General features: G+C 43.3%; 1 protein-coding gene across 1 annotated transcript in view; it reads right to left on the bottom strand.

Annotated features, from left to right (window-relative positions):
• Nucleotides 1-641: 641 nt before the first annotated feature.
• Nucleotides 642-15,367, bottom strand: part of LOC126425178 (luciferin sulfotransferase-like) — a 207,069-nt gene continuing 192,343 nt past the window's right edge. Inside the window, exons 6-7 of the mRNA XM_050088132.1 lie at nucleotides 14,243-14,337; nucleotides 642-1,007 (exon numbers count right to left, since the gene is read on the bottom strand). Of these exons, the coding sequence (XP_049944089.1) occupies nucleotides 696-1,007; nucleotides 14,243-14,337 (407 nt within the window). The 3' untranslated portion in view covers nucleotides 642-695. The remainder of the gene's footprint in view (nucleotides 1,008-14,242; nucleotides 14,338-15,367) is intronic.

Raw genomic sequence — 15,367 nt, forward strand, 5'->3', positions numbered from 1 at the left:
CCTCTGTTCTCTCATAACATGCAAAGCAGATAACAAAAAATACCCTCTGAACAGCTTCATATTCTTAAACATTAAATGGTTATATGTTTTAACAATTGTGATGACAAGCAGGCACAGTCCCCTTGTCAGACAGATTGCAGGAACTTTCTACCCAGATCCAGAATGAGATTTTCTCTCTGCAGTAGAATGTGCACTGATATCATATCGTATCAGCACACACTCTGCCACAGAGTGAAAATCTCATTCTGGAAACACCCCCCATGCTGTGGCTAAGCCACGTCTCCGCAATATCCTTCCTTTCAGGAGTGCTTGTTCTGCAAGGTTCACAGGAGAGCTTCTGTAAAGTTTGGAAGGTAGGAGACGAGGTACTGGCAGAAGTAACGCTGTGAGGAGTGGGTGTGAGTCGTGCTTAGGTAGCTCAGTTTATAGAGCACTTGCCCACAAAAGGCAAAGGTCCCGAGATTGAGTCTCGGTCTGGCACACAGTTTTAATCTGTCAGTAAGTTTCATTTCTACCCAGATGTTTAATGAAATCCTCCATTTCTGTGAGCCAACAATGGTGAAGACGTTTGCTCTCCAGCAGTTGTTTTTGTGGCTCTTGTATAAGAACAGGTAGGGGGAAAACAAAAGCCATTGTAAAAGTGAGTGAGACGTGTTTGTTTATATTTTACATGCATTAATACAAAAGATAGTTCTTCACCGAGGGCCGGAGTAGTCTGAGCCCCGCAGGCACTCCTCTGTCCAGCTGTCAATCTTCTGCCGCATAGCAGCAGAGAGTTCGTTGAGTGCTCCACCGACCTTGCCACTCCGGATGAAGTGCTTCCCGGCAGCCGTAGCCGACGGCAAACCTGACTGCTTGCGCACATACTCTGCCACGTGCTGGTGGTTGGCATGTGGGTTGGCACGCATCTTTTCCACACTCAGGTGGTCCAGCATCTTGGGCATCTGCTCCTCTGGCACTGGCTTACCCAGGAACTCCCCCACTCTGCGGATCACAGATGCTAAGTCCTGTAAAAGTTGTAGAAATATACGTAGGCCATAAATGGTACCCAGGGAACAGATTCTACCAACTGTAAGAGTGAGATCATGTGGAGGAGAGTGTTGTACTAGATAGTGTAGCTTGGGGCACATGATGTTTTGTGATCACAGTCTCAATCTAGAGACTGATTTTGAAGTGTTGTGCAGTGTTTGTAAATACTACGAGTTCTACAAATTTAAGTGCTGCATAATACAGGGTGATTCAAAAAGAATACCACAACTTTAGGAATTTAAAACTCTGCAACGACAAAAGGCAGAGCTAAGCACTATCTGTCTGTGAATTAAGGGAGCTATAAAGTTTCATTTAGTTGTACATTTGTTCGCTTGAGGCGCTGTTGACTAGGCGTCAGCGTCAATTGATGCTAAGATGGCGACCACTCAACAGAAAGCTTTTTGTGTTATTGAGTACGGCAGAAGTGAATCGACGACGGTTGTTCAACGTGCATTTCGAACGAAGTATGGTGTTAAACCTCCTGATAGGTGGTGTATTAAACGTTGGTATAAACAGTTTACAGAGAATGGGTGCTTGTGCAAAGGGAAAAGTTCTGAGAACGAGTGATGAAAATGTAGCACGCATCCAGCAAGCATTTGTTCGCAGCCCAGGAAAATCGACTCGCAGAGCTGGCAGAGAACTGCAAATTCCACAATCAACTGTATGGAGAGTCCTACTTTTTCATTAGTTATGAAACCTTATCGTCTGAAATTGGTTCAAGCACTGTCTGCAGCTGATAAGATTAATAGAATCAATTTCTGTGATTTTATTCTTGCTCAAATGGAAATGGATCAATCTTTCATTTCAAAGATTGTGTTTAGTGATGAAGCAACTTTCCACACTAACGGGAAAGTCAACCGTCACAATGTCTGTATATGGGGCACTGAGAATCCGCGGGAAACAACTCAGTATGAACGTGACTCGCCTAAGGTGAACGTTTTCTGTGCCATTTCAGCTAATAAAGTTTTTGGTCCCTTTTTCTTCGAAGGTGCTACTGTAACTCCCTCAGCTCGAACAAGAAGCACAACAATTCATATTTCAGCAGGATGGAGCACCACCACATTGGCACTTATCTGTCCGTAACTACCTGAACATCAACTACCTGAGGTGATGGATCGGCCGCCAGGCAGCCCGTGACAGAGCACTTCATCACTGGCCTCCAAGAAGCCCTGATCTTACCCCCTGCGATTTTTTCTTATGGGGGGTATGTTAAGGATATGGTGTTTCGGCCACCTCTCCCAGCCACCATTGATGATTTGAAACGAGAAATAACATCAGCTATCCAAACTGTTACGCCTGATATGCTACAGAGAGTGTGGAACGAGTTGGAGTATCGGGTTGATATTGCTCGAGTGTCTGGAGGGGGCCATATTGAACATCTCTGAACTTGTTTTTGAGTGAAAAAAAACCTTTTTAAATACTCTTTGTAATGATGTATAACAGAAGGTTATATTATGTTTCTTTCATTAAATACACATTTTTAAAGTTGTGGTATTCTTTTGAATCACCCTGTATAATATAGCTATTTTAAGAATACTGTTAATCCTTCAGTTATAAAGTTCTGTGGTAAGCATACTTCTGTATATTTTTATAACTAGGTTATGTAATATGTGGACAGCTAGGAGGATGCCCATACCTAGGTGCAGGAGGCGAGGGGGGGGGGGGGGTCATGTTCGTGGCTCACTCACCCACACTGCCTGACTGATAGCTCTCAGGGAAAGGAAAAAAATATAGTGTAGTAAGATGTTTTCCTTTCAAGAAAATTATTTAAAAGTCAGTCTTACTCAGGATTTTAACAGGATCGGAACAGGAACTTTTTTATTGCTATTTACAAGGTGCCTTTGTCATACGAAATATTAAAAATTCTCTATACCATGCCTAATCCCCCCCCCCCCCCTCCCTCCCTCCACACCCCCTACAAACTACAATATGGCTGCCCTTGGACAGTTAACAGTTAAGCCATAGTTTTTTGACACTCAGGCGCCATCTTGTACCTTGAAATGGCAGAAGGTCTTCCACTAACTAACAGGTGATATTTGCAAATTAACTGAGTTTTTCTTTAGTTTCACAACAATTTTCCCTCTTGAAAATTGAAATTTGTGTTGCTTGACAATAGTTTCTATTTCAAAATGTTTACAGATAATAACTGATTTTTGATATTACTTACTGATTATTGGTGTGTAGTGCAATAATAACATAATACATAGATCATTCTGTTCATTATTGACAACATTTTATCAACTGCAACACTTTTTAATTGGCTTAGAATATTTGTTCTTAAGTACATGACTGTGTTGTACCTTGCAATATTTTTTCACATTTGTATAAACCTTACTTGTCCAGAGTAATTTTTGTAATTTCAAACAAAGACTACGGCACCCATAATGTACCATCTAAATCTAAGTGACTGCTTTGCAATCCAGAATTGTATGCCTGGCAGAGAGTATGCTATCATTTCAAAATGGAATAAGAGGACACATTAACATCTGTTACCAGGCTGGCTAAAGACAAATATCTGATAAGTGTTCCACGGTACAGCACTCTCCCTTGTTGCTTGTCACACAGATTTGTTAAAGGGCTTCCAGAATAAACGAGGGTCTACAGGAAACAAAATTTACAGGTGAGTAATTAACACGTAGGCTTTCATCGCCAATGTCTTCATTAGTTAAAATTCCAGGCTGAGAGGCTCTGGTCGATCTGTAAAACTACTTCTTCCTGATAAATCTTTGCCAACCGCAGGCAACATCTTCTGAGGTAAGATGTTGCTCGCAGTTGGCAATGAAACCTCAGGAGGAAGTAGTTTTACAGATAACCACGGCCTCTCAGACTGGAAGTTTTAAATAATGAGTTGAGTAATTGTTCAGTGAGAGCACTGGAGCAGTTTATATTGTTGTCAAATTTCTTTCCTCCCCAAGCAGAACTGCCAAATATATGGCAGGAAAAATTCAAAATGGGCCAACCGGCCCACTTGTTCTTTGTAATTAATGGTGCACAAATCTTATTAGACAACTTCATTCCATGGAAGGTTGCCAAACACATTCCGTATTGATCAATATGAGGTAGAACTTGGTCATCTATGCTATGAGAAGACTCGAGACAAAGAAAAGAAACAAATTATTCATGAACAAGATGAAACACTCTTGGTCTGGGATGGAAATGGTGTTAATTTCCTGTAGATTTTGTTTCTGTATGTCCATCTTGTTACAGATGGTTGCTGGACCCCAGCTCTTCAGTACAGAATATTGACTCAAAACACCTTTCAGATGTCTAAATTTCCAGTTGTTATCTTATTGAGCAACCAGTTCCGGAGATATATTATGCCATCTTCAGGCCTCCTGTCCAATGTGTAGGCAGATTCCCACCTCTGGTCCAGTCAAAATAGGGACCATCATTCAGAGACTGGTATATGTAGAATCCTACTTGACACAGCAATCCCTTCGATATTCACTTGCTGAGTCAGGAAGATGTGCAGTTGAATTGTTGGGTTTACCTAACAGTGAACAATCATCTCATGTATTGTAAAAATTAGAAATAAAAAATGAGCAATAGGAAGACAAAAACCACACAAGAAAGTAATGAGTGGTTCCCACGAAGTGACTGATAGCAGTATGCTTGAGAAAAATGACTTTTCCAATTTTCTTTCTGTAAACAGTAAGGGGTCATTAAACTGTAAAAAATACTGTATGTAAATCAAGCAAAGCTACTTCAATTCCTGGAATTTGTTTTTCGGTAGCAGTTCTCCCATCTCTTTAAAATACTAAAAAAAATTATTTTGCATTTCTGCCTTTTCTTCACTATTGTATATACACTCCTGGAAATGGAAAAAAGAACACATTGACACCGGTGTGTCAGACCCACCATACTTGCTCCGGACACTGCGAGAGGGCTGTACAAGCAATGATCACACGCACGGCACAGTGGACACACCAGGATCTGCGGTGTTGGCCGTCGAATGGCGCTAGCTGCGCAGCATTTGTGCACCGCCGCCGTCAGTGTCAGCCAGTTTGCCGTGGCATACGGAGCTCCATCGCAGTCTTTAACACTGGTAGCATGCCGCGACAGCGTGGACGTGAACCGTATGTGCAGTTGACGGACTTTGAGCGAGGGCGTATAGTGGGCATGCGGGAGGCCGGGTGGACGTACCGCCGAATTGCTCAACACGTGGGGCGTGAGGTCTCCACAGTACATCGATGTTGTCGCCAGTGGTCGGCGGAAGGTGCACGTGCCCGTCGACCTGGGACCGGACCGCAGCGACGCACGGATGCACGCCAAGACCGTAGGATCCTATGCAGTGCCGTAGGGGACCGCACCGCCACTTCCCAGCAAATTAGGGACACTGTTGCTCCTGGGGTATCGGCGAGGACCATTCGCAACCGTCTCCATGAAGCTGGGCTACGGTCCCGCACACCGTTAGGCCGTCTTCCGCTCACGCCCCAACATCGTGCAGCCCGCCTCCAGTGGTGTCGCGACAGGCGTGAATGGAGGGACGAATGGAGACGTGTCGTCTTCAGCGATGAGAGTCGCTTCTGCCTTGGTGCCAATGATGGTCGTATGCGTGTTTGGCGCCGTGCAGGTGAGCGCAACAATCAGGACTGCATACGACCGAGGCACACAGGGCCAACACCCGGCATCATGGTGTGGGGAGCGATCTCCTACACTGGCCGTACACCACTGGTGATCGTCGAGGGGACACTGAATAGTGCACAGTACATCCAAACCGTCATCGAACCCATCGTTCTACCATTCCTAGACCGGCAAGGGAACTTGCTGTTCCAACAGGACAATGCACGTCCGCATGTATCCCGTGCCACCCAACGTGCTCTAGAAGGTGTAAGTCAACTACCCTGGCTAGCAAGACCTCCGGATCTGTCCCCCATTGAGTATGTTTGGGACTGGATGAAGCGTCGTCTCACGCGGTCTGCACGTCCAGCACGAACGCTGGTCCAACTGAGGTGCCAGGTGGAAATGGCATGGCAAGCCGTTCCACAGGACTACATCCAGCATCTCTATGATCGTCTCCATGGGAGAATAGCAGCCTGCATTGCTGCGAAAGGTGGATATACACTGTACTAGTGCCGACATTGTGCATGCTCTGTTGCCTGTGTCTATGTGCCTGTGGTTCTGTCAGTGTGATCATGTGATGTATCTGACCCCAGGAATGTGTCAATGAAGTTTCCCCTTCCTGGGACAATGAATTCACGGTGTTCTTACTTCAATTTCCAGGAGTGTATTATGAGGAAACTGACTGGCATACAGAATTGGTTTTGTTTTGTATCTTATACCTTCATATCGCAGCTTGATAATGAAGTATATATTTTTTCAATATTGGTCATAGTTAGTGTGGTACTTCTTTTTTAAGTAATCTGTAGCATATAGTTTGAAGCTGGCCACCTTATGTTTGACTCTATTTAGGTGATACACTCCTGTGTACTAAATGTAGCTAACATATCGAAATTGTTTTTAAACTGGAAAGGAAAGCCACATCTCAATACAGTATGGAGAAAATAAATATTCTGGTGGAATACTGGGGAAGTGCAATCAGTCTACAGAAGTGATTGCTTACAAATCACTTGTGCGACCCATCCTAAAATATTGTTCAAGTGTGTGGGACCTGTACCAGATAGGACTAACAGCAGATATCGAACGTATACAGAGAAGGGCAGCACAAATGCTCACAGGCTTGTTTAATCCACAGGAGAGTGTCACAGATATACTGAAGCAAAGACTCGTGAAGACAGACGTAAACTATTCTGAGAAAGTCTATTAGCAAAGTTTCAAGAACTGGCTTTAAATGTGCACTTTGGGGATATACTACAACACCCTACCTATCGCTCACACGGGGATCGTGAGAATAAGATTAGAACATTACTACATGCACGGAGGCATTCAAATAATTATTCTTCCCACGCTCTGTTCATGAATGGAACCGGAAGAAACCCTAATAACAGGTACAATGGGACACACCCTCTGCTATGCCTCTTACGTTGGTCTACAGAATATAAATGTAGATATATAACTTGGTAGGTATGCTAATGCAGAACCGATTTATGCTGTAAAATAAATTAGTTTCAATTGTGGCCACAAGGTGTCGATCTGGTGCTTTACACTGTTTGTATGATATCCACCCTGTCATTTGACAAGCCATAACGTGAGTGACAGTATGGATGTCGAAAAGAGAGACCGTGTACTGTTAGTGAAACTGTTTTATGTGGACAGTGGCAATCACAGTGCTGCATTGAGAGAGTACCGATGGCTGAAAGGTATGAGGAGACGCCGGATGTCAGTGAAATGGTTCAAAGGAGATGGAACAATACAGTCTCGGTGTTTTGAGTCTCCAAATTATGCGTTTCCCATAAATCCGAGCCTCGTAAAATAAACAAACTGAAATAAAGTAACTATTGTACAGAGTATCGGTCTTTGATCCGTTACCCCCACTCACTCATAGCACACCACCTATTTATTTGTTCACAAGCAAACCTTTTGTGGAAAGTGGTGCTTTAGGTTTGTCACTGTCGGTACAGTACAGTGCTGTGTTTTGTTTTGTTTGCTGATTGTTTGACTTCTAAAAAGAGAGCTATAACAAAGAAAAGAAACGATCTGACAAAGGAGAAACAATAAAAAATTTCTTCTCGAATGCAGTGTTAGTGAAGTTACTCTTGGTGCCTGGCGAAGAAACGACCTTAAGGATACAGGGTACTTTTCCGGTTCAATATTATGTAAAAATCAAAACCCATTTCTTTCAGGCACTGTTTATAATGTATATGTTTAACAGATTTTTTGTTGATGTCAGGTACTGCAGCACACTTTCTAAACAAATTAGAAGTAATTTGAATATTTTTGAATCTGCTTAGGGTTATTTAAAAAAATACAAAGAAATTGATGCAACTTTTTTTTTCCAAAACGCTTCCTCAAAATTGAAGTATCCTTTAATCCAATGTTATACATTTGAAGGAGACCAAATTTTTACCAGATATGCATGACATGATGGCTGAGTTACTAGACCTATTTAATTCCACCTATTATGTATATTACAAAGGAAAAACAATATCACATCTTACATTTTAATTTTTATAACTTTTTTACCAGTAGAAGTGTTATTTTTTCTATAATTTAGTTGATTCTGCAATAAAGCTTAGGTCTACTACATGAGTATGGACTATTGCAAGTTACAGAAAAAAATTAGAACACTGCTTTATAAACTTTAGGAAATATTTGTACCTGAATTCTGAAAAATACAACTTGTGGGAAATTGCGAATGAAGATAGGAGTCCAATTAAACTGTGCCTCAGAACATTCCTGAAGCATCATAGCCTTCATCCTGCAGCAAAACACACACACACACACACACACACACACACACACACACACACACACACACACACACACACACACACACACACACTTGATTTCATCTGCTACAACAATAGACAATTTTATCGTAGATTCGATAAAACCATTCCAAACTAGCTCTCTGGGATGAACCCCATGGTTATCAGGCGAATACCGGAACTATAAATCCCTTCCCAGTCATTCCAATTTGGGACTCCCTCTGCCCCAAATCCCAGTCTTGTGGCGCATATAGCTCAAAAAAAGGTCTATGAGGGTCCTTAGATAGGTAAGATACACATTATTATGGCAGGCCAAGTGACTTTTGGTGGTTTGATTTGGGGGAGGGGACCAAATAGCGGGGTCATTCGTCCCATCGGATTAGGGAAGGATGTGAAGGAAGTTGGCTGTGTCCTTTCAAAGAAGCCTGAAGCGATTTAGGAAAGTCACAGAAAACCTGATCAGGATTGCCGGACGCAGGTTTGAAGCGTTGTCCTACCGAATGCTAATCCAGTCTGCTAACCACTGCGCCACCGCGCTCGGCGAGTGACTTTTATTGAATGCTGCACTACACATCAAATTGGCACAGATACATGACTCTCTTTTTTAAACTAGTTACCAAGTCCCTGCAAACCACGGTTGGAACTTTCTGCTAATCGGTAAAGTCCTCGACAATAGAAATCGGCTGCTTTTCGAGAATCGCTGTGTGTTGGTCCTCATCGTTAGAAATCTGTTCTCCCTGCCCCCCCCCCCCTCCCCCTCCCCCCACCCCTCCCTCGGTAGCTTAACGAAAAGATGAGATGGAAATTGCATATTACATATTACAAGTTCTGAGATTTTCCGACTATCATCATTTACTCCGTGTGGACTTGGCACTGTTTCAGTATGGCTGGCCGCGACATTGAATTTGGTCCATATACTCCTTGTGTGTAGTTTAGACGTTTTGCCCTCAAGAGTCGTGCTGTCTCGTGTACTTCAAGTCTCCAGTTCGTTTCCAGTCGCCGTGCCATTTCACTCGCTCAGAGCGATGCACCTATTATGCACTGAACAGCCAAAGACACTGGTACACCTACCTAATATCGTGTTGGGCCGCTGCCAGCACGCAGAAGTGCCGCAACACGACGTGGCACAGACTCGACTAATACGAGGACTGTCCAGAAAGTAAGTTACAATTGATCGCGAAATGGAAACGACATGAAAATCCGATAAAGCTTTGCAAAGATGTGTTGGACAGTGTCTCTAGTATGACTCTAGGTTGAAGTATGTCGCTCTTTTCATTCCTGAGCTCTTAGTGAGCGCGTAAAGATGTTATAGAAAATAGTGTCTCCCACCAAGTACGAGGGCCTGGTGAGAATTTTCCCCTGAAGCTATGCAACCAACATTACATAACTGTCGTGCGGTTTCTTCTTCAAGACAATTCTCAGCCTCATTCTGCAGGGGCAATGAAGCTGTTCCTGCATCGTTTCAATTGGAAATGTTTGGTTACCCACAATTGTCTCCCACTGAGTTTCATCTCTGCTCAAACGAACCGCTGGCTATGAAGACAACATTTTGGCACAGACAACAAGCTTTAGGCCAGCGTAGAGAATTGGCGGAAAGCACTGGCGGCTGCCTTCTATGATGAGGGTATTGGAAAGTTTGTACAACGCTACGACGAATGTCTGAGTCAGAACGGCGACTACGTAGAGAAGTAGCTGAAAGGTGTAGCTAACTGTTACAAATGAAACATTTCTGATTTTCACTGTGATTTTCATTTCGCGATCAATCGTAACTCACTTTCTGGACAGCCCTCGTATCAGAACTAGTGCTGGAGGGAATTGATACGTTGCAAGGTGCTGTTCGGGAGAGATCTCCACCCCCTCGTATTCTTACGGATTTATGGACAGCCCTGCAGGATTCATGGTATCAGTTCCCTCCAGGACATCAATGATGTTTCTTTGAATGGTTTGCTCGCTGACAGTTGTTCATGGCCCAGCGTTGAAATCTGCAGTAATTTTCGGAAGTGTTGCATTTCTGCCACGTTGAACGATTCTCTTCAGTCGTCGTTGGTCCCGTTCTTGCAGCGAGATTTGATGTTTTACCTGGTTCCTGATATTCACGGTACACTCGTGAAATGGTCATACGGGAAAGTCCGCACTTCATCGACACCTCGGAGATGCTGTGTCCCATCGCTTGCGTGCTGCTTGTAACACCACGTTCAACCTCACTTAAATCTTGATAACCTGCCACTGTAGCAGCAGTAACCGATCTAACAACTGCGCCAGACACTTGCTGTCGTATTCTGTACTAGAATACGGATGCCTAGACCAGTTCATTTGGTGCATCAGTGTATGTACCGCAGGAGAAGCTTGTCTGCAGGAAGCCCGTAACATGTACTCTCTTCTGACAAGGCGAACTGGTATTAGGGCTGGGAGACAAGTGTAACTTACTTTCTGATGTGCTAAGGGCAACATCCGTCCCAGCTCTCACAGGTAGGGAATGGACGATGTGGAAAGAAAAGAACGAAAAACACATTGTGCAGGTTGCCAGTCTTTGCCGCTGGCTTATGTAAGCGTACAGCAACACGCCAAAGTTCCTATCGCACTTCTCGATTTTTTTAAAAATTCGTTAGGACTGGAAACTTTTTTGGCATAGGAGCTTGGAACAAACAATATTTTTGTTGCAGTTCTATATGTTAGGCTCTGCACTAAATGCTTTTCCCCATTTATACATGTTGTTTTTGAGCACTTTTTAAATTGCATTTTATGTATTATTGCAATTATTTATCATATTTTGCTTAAATTTTACCGTTGCTATCGCTGACTGATTAGTAATTATGTGTGTAAACACAGGTTCCTGAGTGTTTAGAGAGAATGAACAGTAAGACGTGAATGTATGATTCTTACTCAATATTTTAACCAATGTTCAAGCGGCAAAATTTCGTGATCGTACATAATGCACATTCTCCATTTCGTAATTCATCGGGAAACGCATACCCCGGATCCTTAAGAGATTCGAACTCCCATGTACAAAAAGCTTGAAACGTCTGATTACTTTACAAATGAGTGAATGTATTAAATATTTGTTGTTAAGGAGGTAAACGAGAAAAAGTTAGGAAAGTTTTGAAGTTTGTTGCGGAACGCTAACTGAAATTTCAAATACTGGGAGAATATGGTGTGGTTCATTTTCGTGGTGTGAGTTACTCTGTATCGAGACGTATACGCAGTGTCCAACTATAATGCTGATCTCGCTATGTTAAACTTTCAACAACTAAATCTATATTGTGCGTGGCAGAGGGTGCGTCCTAAAGTACCAGTTACTACGATATCTTCCCGTTCCATTCACGTATGGAGCACGGGAAGAATGATTCTTTAAATACCTCTACGTGTGCTTTATTAACCCAGTCTTGTCCTTATCGTCCCTATGTGTGAGATGTGTAGGAGGTTGTAGTCTATTCATAGAGTCATAATTTAAAAACGGTTCTTGAAACTTTGTAAACAACTTTCTTGGGGTAATTTACTTCCGTCTTTACGCATCCACCAGTTCAGTTTCTTCAGCACCATCTTGACGCTCTCCCGCGGGTCAAACAAACCTGTGACCATTCGTGTACCGCTTCCCTGTATACTTCAGTACCCCCTGTTACAGTCCTATTTGTACAGGTCCCAACACTTGAGCAGTATTCTAGGATGGGCCGCACGAGTAATTTGTAAGCTACCTCCTTTGTAGACTAGTTTCATTTCCCTAGTATTCTACCAGTAAACCAGTCTACCACCCGCTTTATCCACCACTGAGCGTATATGAACGTTCCATTACATATTCCATCTAAGTGTTAGATCCATCGTTTATGAGCGGATTATGAAGTACACTACTGGGCATTAAAATTGCTACACCAAGAAGAAATGCAGATGATAAACGGGTATTCATTGGACAAATATACTATACTAGAACTGACATGTGATTACATCTTCACGCAATTTGGGTGCATAGATCCTGAGAAATCAGTACCCAGAACAACCACCTCTGGCCGTGATAACGGCCTTGATACGCCTGGGCATTGAGACAAACAGAGCTTGGATGGCGTGTACAGGTATAGCTGCCCATGCTGCTTCAACACGATACCACAGTTCATCAAGAGTAGTGACTGGCGTATTGTGACGAGCCAGTTGCTCGGCCACCATTAACCAGACGTTTTCAATTGCTGAGAGATCTGGAGAATGTGCTGGCCAGGACAGCAGTCGAACATTTTCTGTATCCAGAAAGGCCCGTACAGGACCTGCAACATGCGATCGCGCACTATCCTGCTGAAATGTAAAGTTTCGCAGGGATCGAATGAAGGGTAGAGCCACGGGTCGTAACACATCTGAAATGTAACGTCCACTGTTCAAAGTGCCGCCAATGCGAACAAGAGGTGACCGGGACATGTAACCAATGGCACCCCATACCATCATGCCAGTATGGCGATGACGAATACACGCTTCCAATGTGCGTCCACCGCGATGTCACCAGACACGGATGCGACCATCATGATGCTGGAAACAGAACCTGGATTCATCCGAAACGTCATTGTTTTGCCATTCGTGCACCCAGGTTCGTCGTTGAGCACACCATCTCAGGCGCTCCTGTTTGTGATGCAGCCAAGGGTAACCGCAGCCGTGGTCTCCGAGATGATAGTCCGTGCTGCTGCAAACGTCGTCGAACTGTTCGTGGAGATGGTTGTTGTCTTCCAAACGTCTCCATCTGTTGACTCAGGGATCGAGACGTGGCTGCACGATCCGTTACAGCCATGTGGATAAGATACCTGTCATTTCGACTGCTAGTGATACGAGTCCGTTGGGATCCAGCACGGCGTTCCGTATTACCCTCCTGAACCCAGCGATTCCATATTCTGCTTACAGTCATTAGATCTCGACCAACGCGAGCAGCAATGTTGCGATACGATAAACCGCAATCGCGACATGCTACAATCCGAATTTTATCAAAGTCGGAAACGTGATGGTACGCATTTCTCCTCCTTACACGAGGCACCACAACAACGTTTCACCAGGCAACGCCGGTCAACTGGTGTAGCGATTTTAATGGCCAGTAGTGTATTTTAACTTCTTTGATTCTGTTAATGATTACATAAAATTCTGACATTCAAATTTCCTGCCCCTTGAAGCCATTAGACAGATATTGAAACTGGTTATCCATTTGGTTATAGGCGTAGATATGAAATAACTACTATGTACCTACTATGTACTCGTACGTTCTAATCATCGGGGGCCTTGATATCCTACAGTGTAGTACCTCGGCAAAAACCTTACGTAATTAACAATTAATTGGACAATAATTTCCTTTCTTATTAGGGGGTTCAACAGTAACATATTTAAATGTCTGAAATATGACAGAGATGTATTAAACCTTTGTTGAGGCATGGCTGACTAAACGAGAACTGCTGTATGTTGTGTTTGTGTTCTTCATAACGTTAACTTTCTTTTCTTTTACAGCTTCGAATTTTATTGATTTGAGTTAGGGCAGCGTTGGGGCTACTACGTAGCATCTATCGATGAATTTATAACAAACTGTTTCGGTTTTTCTTCACTGGTTCTTGCTCTAAGGGTACAATGATGGGTGTATACACTATGTTATTGGCGATAAAAGACCTTTTTTTGGTACAGACTGTAAGGCAGGTCCAAAAATGGTTCAAATGGCTCTAAGCACTATGGAACTTAACACATAAGGTCATCAGTCCCCTAGAACATAGAACTACTTGAACCTAACTAACCTAAGGACATCACACACATCCATGCCCGAGGCAGGATTCTAACCTGCGACCGTAGCAGCAGCGCGGCTCCAGACTGAAGCGCCAAGAACCGCTCGGCCACAGCGGCCGGCGCAGGTTGACTAATTTATGGTGATATGTACTTACCGCCTTCATATCTTCATAGCTGTAAAAGAGGACGTTTGGCTCGTTCCTGATGTTCCAGAAGTCTAGGACATGAGTCCAGAAAGGGTTGTACATCGCTGAAAGCAGGTAACACCACACATCTTAAAGATGCATTTAACATAAGGACAATAAATACAACAGATTTAAGTCTGAAGAGGAGAAAATGACACTTTTTAATTAAATGTAGATTGCAGTGCTATAGGTTATGTAACAAATACAAAATTCCTAGGAATGAACAATGATAAGTCAGTTGAAGTGGAAGGAACACAGAAAGGTACTTTCAAACTGAATGCCTACAGAATACTATGTATGGCTCTAATCTGTCCTCACACTGAACTTGGGCATGAAAGTCGACGAGTTTTGTGACGTCAAAATGTGGAATTTCGCGTTGTGGAGCATTCCCGAAGCGTGGAAGCCAGCATCAGAAGCGTCTAATTTTCTGGTCGTGGAGGGGAATGTGGACTATGAGATGTATGATCACTTCCTTAGCAGACGTCATACTGGATTACTTTGGTTGCAGTTGAAGCCTGTATTTCGCAGATTTTATTTTAAAATGTATTTAGAATGGTGACAATTTTTTTTTTTGTTTTGCTATAGGGCTACTAGGGAACCTATGAACTTCCTGTACAGGTGTGTCTCATTCAACAATTTCGCTACAAGGAGCGCTGTGTGATTTACATCGTCCCGCCAGGAGACAACTCAGCGTGTTGTGTGGTTAGCAGAAACCAAATCACTGATTACTGTGCACAGAAAGTTTGTGTTCCATCATGGAAAGAAAGCACCTGATGTCAAGTCATGGATGGAAACTTTTTTATCAACGGGGTCGGTTCAGAAACGGACAAGCAGCGGCAGACCATCTGTTGCGGATGAGACTGTGCAGGCTGCTCAAGTCGCAAGTGCGGAGCCGCCACAGGAGTCAAGTAGACAAGCTTCACGTGAGCTTTAAGTGATAAAGAGTGCAGTGCGCAAAATGTTTCGCAAGGATCTTAAATTGTATGCCTACAAGGTACAAATTGTTCAGGCATTTGCAACCAGATGATCACCCAAATCGTGAACAATTTGCGATGGACATGCTGATCCGTTTCGTTGAGGGCTACGATTTATTGA

This window comes from Schistocerca serialis, chromosome 10 (genome assembly GCF_023864345.2).
Source record: "Schistocerca serialis cubense isolate TAMUIC-IGC-003099 chromosome 10, iqSchSeri2.2, whole genome shotgun sequence".
Lineage (NCBI taxonomy): Eukaryota > Metazoa > Arthropoda > Insecta > Orthoptera > Acrididae > Schistocerca > Schistocerca serialis.